This window comes from Garra rufa, chromosome 9, assembly GCF_049309525.1.
Source record: "Garra rufa chromosome 9, GarRuf1.0, whole genome shotgun sequence".
NCBI lineage: Eukaryota > Metazoa > Chordata > Actinopteri > Cypriniformes > Cyprinidae > Garra > Garra rufa.
Genome location: NC_133369.1, coordinates 21,759,188 through 21,768,327, shown reverse-complemented (window position 1 = coordinate 21,768,327; position 9,140 = coordinate 21,759,188). Strand labels below are relative to the sequence as shown.

General features: G+C 35.1%; 1 protein-coding gene across 1 annotated transcript; it reads left to right on the top strand.

Annotated features, from left to right (window-relative positions):
• Nucleotides 1-5,027, top strand: hormad1 (HORMA domain containing 1). The gene is made up of 15 exons (XM_073848026.1): nt 1-33; nt 190-334; nt 440-500; nt 943-979; nt 1,116-1,136; nt 1,276-1,302; nt 1,435-1,502; nt 1,707-1,858; nt 1,941-2,079; nt 2,125-2,143; nt 2,182-2,271; nt 3,219-3,270; nt 3,377-3,444; nt 4,329-4,409; nt 4,682-5,027. The coding sequence occupies exons 1-15, from the start codon at nt 1-3 to the stop codon at nt 4,760-4,762; spliced, it is 1,074 nt and encodes a 357-aa protein (XP_073704127.1). The 3' UTR covers nt 4,763-5,027.
• The last annotated feature ends 4,113 nt before the right edge of the window (nt 5,028-9,140 follow it).

Sequence of the window (9,140 nt, the reverse complement as noted above, 5' to 3'; positions counted from 1 at the left end):
ATGGCTTGTGAACAGAAACAGCGCCCTGTTCAGGTAAAGATTATTTTCTCACATCCTAGCACAAAACCATCTAACGTTACTGTGTGATGCTAATATAACTTTAGCTTGACTAGGCTTTTGCTAACCTGTCTAGAACTTGTAAATTTAACAGTATGGTCCTTACTAAATGTGTTTTTGTGTGTTTTTCAGAGCTGTCAGATGCTGCCTGATGTGGTGTCCACCGAACAGCAGTCACTTGTGCTTGTGAAGAAACTTTTAGCCATTGCTGTCTCAAGCATCACTTACCTCAGGGGTCTTTTCCCAGAAAAGGCCTATGGACGCAAATATGTTGGAGGTATACATTAGCGATAAGTGATACATCAGAGTGGAACAGGTAGCAGAAATCCTTATCAGCTTCTTTATTTTATTTATTTTTTTCATTCATTCTTTCTTCACACAGAGCTGAAAGTCCTAATACTGAGAGAGCATAGCTGTCCCGGCGCTCAGCAGATTGTGCAATGGTAAGAGGACAGTTGACACACATGTTTTCATATTCCTTTAATTAAAAATAAAGCACTTATGTGACCCTGGACCACAAAACCAGTCATTAGGGTAAATTTTAAAAACTGGTGTAAAAATTGATGTATGATTTGTTTGGATAGGACCATATTTGGCTGAGATACAGATATTTATAAATCTGGAATCTGAGGGTGCAAAAAAAAAAAAAAATCGAAATACTGAGACAAATCACCTTTAAAGTTGTCCAAATGAAGTTCTTAGCAATGCATATTACTAATCAAAAAATAAGTTTTGATATATTTATGGTAGGAAATTTACAAAATATCTTCACGGAACATGATCTTTACTTAAAATTCTAATGATTTTTGGAAGACCAGGGTCACATATACATAATTTGCAAGTATATTGTGCTGCATAGAGAGTATCTTACCTCCACTACTTAAGGTTGCAGGGATGTTTTGATGCACTTCAAAAAAGATACGTAAGTCTGTGCTTTTGTACTCTTTTGTATTTTTGTAGTTTTCTTTTCTGAGTAATAACCAGTTTATTAACCAGATATATATTGGTCATCACTCTCAGTAACCTTTGAACCTTTTGTATATTCTTTGCTTTATCAGCTGCGCATGGTTCTTCTATCAGTGAGTATTAACTAATGGATTTGAAAACAACAGTAATCAATTTAAAACTGCACAGTGCATGCAGAAGTATAATAGTTTCTATGGTATATCTTATAATAATATATTTTTTAAATAAAAATGTATTTCTTTTTACTTGTAGATTTACTGTGATCCAGATAACCCACAGGTGATCAGACACCATACTTTAATGTTACTTACTAATTGAATATAATACAACAATAATAAAATCAGTGCATGATGACCTTGTTTAAGACTTTGAATTTCCATATTTACTTTTTCTTTGTTGCTTTTGTTGTAGAAAGTGACTGAATGCTACCAGTTTAAAATCAAGTACACAGAGAACGGACCTCAGATGGACTTTGAAAGGTGGCCTATCTGTTGGAGTAGTTATTAAAACTAGTTGATGGATTAAATATTAAAACCACTAATTTATTATATTCATCCCAAAAATACATGACTTGTATAGAATGTCCTAACGACATTTTTGCTGCATTATGTATGTACTAGCATGTTTTTGCATATTGACTATATTAATGTTGTACTATTGAAAATAATTGTCTGTGTTTCCAGCAAAAGCGGCCAAAGTCTCACAAAAATGGCCTGTGACAACACCCAGAAATCCAGTACGCTGCTGGTCCGCAAGCTTTACATGCTGATGCAAAATCTTGGCCCGCTGCCTGACAACATCTGTCTCAACATGAAACTCTTCTACTATGATGAGGGTGAATTTACGCTTGCTAAATGTTTGGTCACCTCTGGTATCGATAGTGTTTTATTCAGAGTCAGTGTGTATTTGTGTTTCAGTGACCCCTCAGGAGTATCAGCCACCCGGCTTCAAGGACGATGACATCAAGACGCTGATGTTTGAGAGGGAACCTGTAAATCTGACCATGGGAGAGGTGGTCACACCTTTTCATAGCCTCCAAATGAATGTCACCACTGAGCAGGTGAGATAAAGAAGCTAGACGCCTACTGATCTGTCCGCAAGAAAATACAGAATCGATGGTGTAAAGTGGTGATCTGATATTTTTATGTGCATGAACAGTTTGATGGGGAGAAGGAAGTATGTGTGGGTACAAAATGGTCTTTGAAAATGTATGAGGATGGAATGATGTCTGAGACCTCAGTTCAGCAGGTTGGGTCTTTTTAATAATTCACAGGTACACTACCAGTCAAAAGTTTTTGAACAGTAAGATTTTTAATGATTTTTAAAGAAGTCTCTTCTGCTCACCAAGCTTGCAGTTATTTGATCCAAAGTACAGCAAAAACAGTTTTAACCGTTTTCTATTTTAATATATTTTAAAATGTCATTTATTCCTGGGATTTCAAAGCTGAATTTTTAGCATCATTACTCCAGTCACATGATTTTTCAGAAGTCATTCTAATATTCTGATTTGCTGCAAAACATTTTTTGCAGGTTTGTTTGGTTAGAAAGTTCAGAAGAATCGCATTTATCTTAAATATAATATTTTGTAACATTATAAATGTCTTTATTATCATTCTTGATCAATTTAAAGCATCTTTACTAAATGAAAGTAATAATTTCTATTTCTTTCTCCAAAAAAATTATTCTGAAATGAAGCTTAAAGCTTTTGAATAGTAAGTATAGTGTATAATGTTACAAAAGCTTTTTGTTTCAGATAAATGTTGATCTTTGGATCTTTCTATTCATCAAGGAACCCTGAAAAAAATTACTGAACTGTTTTAAATATTGATAATAATAATAATAATAATAATAATAAATGTTTCAGCATATTAGAATGATTTCTGAAGGATCATGTGACACTGAAGACATGAGTAATGATACTAAAAAATTAGCTTTGAAATCACAGGAATAAATTGCATTTTAAAATATATTCAAATAGACAACAGTTATTTTTAAATAGCAAAAATATTTCAAAACTTTACTGTTTTTGCTGTACTTTGGATTAAATAAATGCATTCTTGGTGAGCAGAAGACCTTACTAAAAATCTTACTGTTCAAAAACCTATGACTGGTAGTGTATTTCCTAATTTCCTTTTATGCCATACCTTTACAAAATGTGAAGATTAATCTCAAATGATGGACGTTTTTGCTTGCAGGAGTACATCACAAAGGAGAATGTCATCATTGATGCTGGTATTGAATACTCAGGTGAATATTAGACTCTGCTTTGCAAGTTTAATGAGATTAATGAATCTGAATCAAGGACTGCAACCATCTCCCAGCAACTGTTGCTCATGGTCTTTCACATTTACAGAAACTCAGGAAAGCTCACAACAGGCACACAAAAGCAGCAAGGAGGATCTTAACATGACAAATGCAAAGGTAGCGTTACACAGTTCACCACACATACACTACCAGTCAAAAGTTTTTGAACAGTAAGATTTTTAATGTTTTTCAAAGAAGTCTCTTCTGCTCAACAAGCCTGCGTTTATTTAATCCAAAGTACAGCAGAAACAGTACAATTTTGAAATATTTTTACTATTTAAAATAACTAGTTGAATATATTTAAAAAAAAAAAATTTTTTCCTGTGATCAAAGCAAAATTTTCAGCATCATTACTCCAGTCTTCAGTGTCACATGACTTTTCAGAAATCATTCTAATATGCTGATTTGCTGTTCAAGAAACATTTTATTATTATTATTATTATTATTTAAAACAGTTCTTTTTTTTTTACAATTCTTTGATGAATAGAAAGATAAAAAATACAAAATCTTTTGTAACATTATAAACTAATACCATTCAAAAGCTTGGAGTCTGTGTAATTAATACTTTTATTTAGCAAGGATGCTTTAAATTGATCAAAAGTGATGATAAAGACATTTATAATTTTACAAAAGATTTCTATTTCATATAAATGCTGTTCTTCTGAACTTTCTATAAATCAAAGAACATCTACTCAGCTGTTTTTAACATAATAATAATAATAATAAATGTTTTTTGAGTTGCAACTCAGAATATTAGCAGTACTGATGCAAAACTTTGAAATCACAGGAATAAATTACATTTTAAAATACATTCAAATAGAAAACAGCTATTTTAATTAGTAAAAATATTTCAAAATTGTTCTGTTTTTGTTGTACTTTGGATCAAATAAATACAGGTTTGATAAGCAGAAGACTTTTTATTGATAGTGTAGGTTACCAGTCTGCTTTAATGGCCTGTGGATGAGAGGAAGTTGTTTTAAATTTTGTGATGTATATTTTAGATGGACAGTCTGGTAAAGAATACTGCTGATCTTAAGGTGGAAGCAAGGAAGACCAGGAGTGGATGTATCTTTGAGCCTCAGGTGGGAAATTCACTGCCTATGGCCCATATCTGTATCTTGTCATGTAGGTTGGACTTTTATCACATCTTTTACCAGTATAATCACTGGAATTTTATAAAATGTTTTGAAATACAAAACACAAATGTGTCATTTTGATGACTCTATCATGCAATCCGAGCCGAGACAAAAATGTTAGTAAACAAGTGAGTCACATAAAAACAGGTTATTCAAGTGTCCTTGTTCTGATTAACTGTAATTTACCACAACTAAACACACTTCCTCTATCTCTGCAGATCTCCCAGTTGGAGTTCCCGCTAAGCCAAGATCCTCAGCCATCAGGGCCGAAGAGGCGCAAAGTCAGTGTTCCTAAATAACATTGACTTGTACACTCACGGTATTTCTAGTTTAGTCGCATAGAAACAGTTGACACATGCAGTTTATTTGTTTATTTATTATTCATTCAGTTGCATAAATGCATTGTTAACAAGTTTTATACTTAAATGACATGTGATAACATAAGGAGTGCACAAATACATTTTGTTAGTTTTCTATTAGATAAATTCAAAACAGTCATATTTTGCTTTCAGTGCAAGGAAATGTTAGTAGCAATGTAATGTAAAAGCGATGTAGTTAGTCCACTAGATGGCAGCATGCACTGTGCCTGATGGTTTGTGTTAAACCAGTGATTCCAATAAAATAACAAGCAGTTTTCTGTACCAAAGCAGACAGTTTTATGGATGTACTTGAACCTGAGTGGTATAACATAATAAATAATGAATTTTAGAATAGATGTCTTGAAAAGTACAGATATAAGACTTATTTAAAAAGAGAACTAGATTTGGCTTTGTTTCCTGATGCTGATCTATACAGCTAAGAAACATTTTCCTGTGCAATCAGTGATTAGTTGTTTAAATATATAAAAATGTATCTATATATTAGCAACATACAGTGGTGTTCGAAATTATTACAACACTAGGATTTTCACCAGCTAAAAATGGTTTTAAGAATTTTTTTTCTCTTTTGCTGTAGTGTGTCAGTAGGAAATGTCAGTTTACATTTCCAAACATTCATTTTGCCATTAATTGTAATAATTCAGTCAGAAGTTTGTTCGCACAGTTGCAAAGTTGAGAATTGTGGCCGAAATCTTCTTGCATATTTATAGTTTTTTGCAAACATATTGTAGAATTGCAAAGTAACAACAATATATATGCAGTAGTTCCTGTTTTCAAAAGTATTCATTTTATTCAGTTCCAAAATATTTGTTGGCTCATTGCCAGAGTGTACTAAGAAGTTGGCTAGAGACAAAAGCATCTCAAAAAACAACAGCAAAAAACAATTCTAGATATGCAGTTTCAGGCTTGGCTGTAAAACACTGTCTTTGGGACTTGACTTTGGGATTTGTCACTGATCAGAAACTGCAGAAGCTCATTCGCACAAAAGCTTTTGTTTGGACTTTGGAGTTTAGTCCATTTAGCATCTTCTCCTGGTTCACAGTTGCTAGTAGTCATGTTTGTACTCACATTGATGACGCAAACATATTTCAGCTTGGACGTAACAGTACAATGTTAAAAAAGAGACCTGCGGGGGGGAGGGGGAGGGTAGTGGAGTGGAGTTTGGACCAAGCAATCGAACCAAGTTAGCTGCTGTCAGGCTGTGTATCCATGTGTGGGGGGTTATATCACCCCTCAGGGCTTCAGAGAGGGGAGCTTCGGACATTTAGCAGGGGACTGTGATCCCCTGACCTTGCCAGAAGGGTAGAAAATGTTTTGCTGCTGATTAGCAATTCTTCAGCTTAGCAGCTTGGCTAAACTTTTAGTGCAATTTATTTTTTAGTCTGTTTTAAAGAAGGCAAACAAAATGCTTGAATAAGTTGACATTGGAATATAGAAGATAGTGCTAATTGTTTTACCAAAATAAGAGGGTTCATACAAAATGCATGTTATTGTTAATTTAGTACTGACCTGAATAAGATATTTCACATAAAAGATGTTTACAATCAGTCCACAAGAGAAAATAATAGTTGAATTTATAAAAAATGACCCTGTTCAAAAGTTTACATCCCCTTGATTCTTAACACTGTGTTGTTACCTGAATGATCCACATTTGTGTTTTTTTTTTATTTGGTGATAGTTGTTCATGAGTCCCTTGTTAGTCCTGAACAGGTTAACTTCCTGCTGTTCTTCAGAAAAGTCCTTAAGGTCCCACAAATTCTTTGGTTTTCCAGCATTTTTGTGTATTTGAACTCTTTCTAACAATGACTGTATGATTTTGAGACCCATCTTTTCACACTGAAACTATTACAGAAGGTTCAAACACTCACTGATGCTTCAGAAGGAAGCATCCCTCTGGAAAAGGTTCAAATACACAAAAATGCTGAAAAACCAAAGAATTTGTGGACCTGAATCCCGAATCCCGAATCAAGACACAGCTCGTATTAGGATGCAGTGTGCACGTCTGTGAAATATCTTATTCAGGTCAGTACTAAATAAACAAAAACATGCATTTTGTATGATCCCTCTTATTTTGTTAAAATAATTAACATTTTGCTGATTCTGAAAGGGGGTGTAAACTTTTGACCTCAACTGTACGTCTTTGTACCTTGTTTACCTCTAAATAGTACATATTAGTATTTTTAAAGTTTCTATTAGTACCTGAAGTGTGCATGTGAACTAAAATTGCACTTTTATCTGTGACCGAATAAAAAAGGCATAGCATCTTTTCAAATGGCTTCCACTTTTACCATATTGATTAGTATCCAAAACATGAGATAAAATGTGTCACGACCAAGCTGAATTCATGCTTGGCATCTCTCAGCATGACAGAGTGTTTTACACGTGTGTTCCCTCTGAAATAGCAGTACCGTACACTTGACCTTGGGCTGGATGTATGTGCCTGTGAGCTGCGGACCATCACTCCTGTCAATGGAGTGTGTGTCTGACCTTGGGCTGTAGTTACAGACTTGGCACTGACTAATTTCAGTGCTGGACTTCATATCGACACTGCAATCGCTAATATGTTGGATGATAAATAACTATTGACTGTGAAGTGAATGGAGCTCCTGGACAGGACAGAGTGGCTCGCTAACGTGGACCTCGAATTGAATACAGAAACTGCCCACCCATAGATCCAGGACCAGTGCTATCTGTCTTACATTTGACTAGAAACAGCATTTCAAAAAACTAAACTGATTTTGGGTCAGTATCTATATTTCACTTCTTCTTTTTTTTGGCAGGTGGAATATTAAAGGGATAGTTCAACTAAAAATTTAAATTCTGTCATTAATTACTCACCCTCATGTTGTTCCAACCCATAAGACTCGAAACAAAAAAATATTTTTGATGATATCCGAGAGATTTCTGATTCTGCATAGCAGCACCACAACTGAAACGTTCAAGGAGCAGAAAGGTAGTAAGAACATCATTAAAATAGTCCATGTGACATCAGTGTTTCAACCATCATCTGCACTTGTGCGCAAAGAAAACAACTTCCGAAAGTCGTTAAGTTCAGAAAGCTCTTGGATTTCATCAAAAATATCTGAATTTGTGTTCTAAAGATGAACAAAAGACTTACAGGTTTTTGGGTGAACTATCCCTTTAAATATTAAGAATGATGCTTAATAAATTCTGTCATTTATTCAAGCATTGTATGGACAAATAACATACATTTTAAAAAATATATATATCTTCTTTTGTGTCCACAGAAGAAAGAAAGTCATAAAGGTTTGGAATGACATGAGGGTGAGTGAATGATAAAATTTTAATTTTTGGATAAACTCTTTTTTAAATCTCTTTAAATGTGAACCACTAAGTGGTTATGTAAAACTTTGGCACCTAAATGTATACTGTTTACCCAAATGTGATCAACATCGACTATGATTAATCTGAGCGCTTTGAGAACAAAGCTAACCCAATGAAAAACCACTCTTTTAAACAAAATGTAGGCGAGCAAAATCTTATATCGGCGAGCCAAGACTTAAAAAAAAAAATTCAAGGCACAGCGTCTGACAAATCTCAAGAATCCCGAATCACGAATCAAGACACAGCTCGTATTAGGATGCAGTGTGCACGTCTGCTCCATAAAGTTTTGAAGTGTGCTGCCAAGTTCACTGCAGGCTCTCGCTCTCACAACATATGCAGAGCGCTGGAGGCAGAGAAAACTTTCCCTCCATCACTCCTCTCTCCCACATGCCCGGCCCCACCGCGCCTGACTTCTGCCCCGGTAGCCGCTGTGCCTCTCCGAGTGGATGGGTTTTCATCTCGCAGGGATGCGAGGGCAGCCACTCCGCTCCCCCTCACACTCCGTCCCCGCGGAGCACGGATTTACATTTGTACCGCTGCACAGAGCTCAGTACTGCAGGCGAGCAGCCAAATCCATGCAGCACTGATAGAAACACAAAAACAGCTTGAGCGACTTCAGTCGAGTCTCTAGAGATCGAGATCTCCTCAGCCTGGGATGACGGAAGTTATGAGTGTAAAATATTATCAGTGAACAACATTGTTAGGAAACATATGGAGTGAGTCAGTATACTCTAAAATATTTGCTTTAAAGGGAACACAGGGATTAAGACTTGTATGGCTTAATAGAACGTAAATGATGTCCCTTACTAAAATATGTAGTAGAAAATCCAAGAAAGATTTACGTTTTTTTTTAAAAATCCACATCGTTTTATACATATTTTGGACTCTGGGGGGTGCCATTATTTTAATGACTTGAAATGTGAGATACTGGGGCTACATGTTGCTATTATTACGC

What these genes read in the sequence shown, in the direction of transcription:
- hormad1 (XM_073848026.1), top strand. Translation starts at nt 1, where the DNA reads ATGGCTTGTGAACAGAAACAGCGCCCTGTTCAG. An exon ending in ATGCACTTCAAAAAAGATAC is followed by an intron (nt 980 to 1,115) that starts GTAAGTCTGTGC and finishes TTGCTTTATCAG; the next exon opens with CTGCGCATGGTTCTTCTATC. An exon ending in GATGTATCTTTGAGCCTCAG is followed by an intron (nt 4,410 to 4,681) that starts GTGGGAAATTCA and finishes CTATCTCTGCAG; the next exon opens with ATCTCCCAGTTGGAGTTCCC.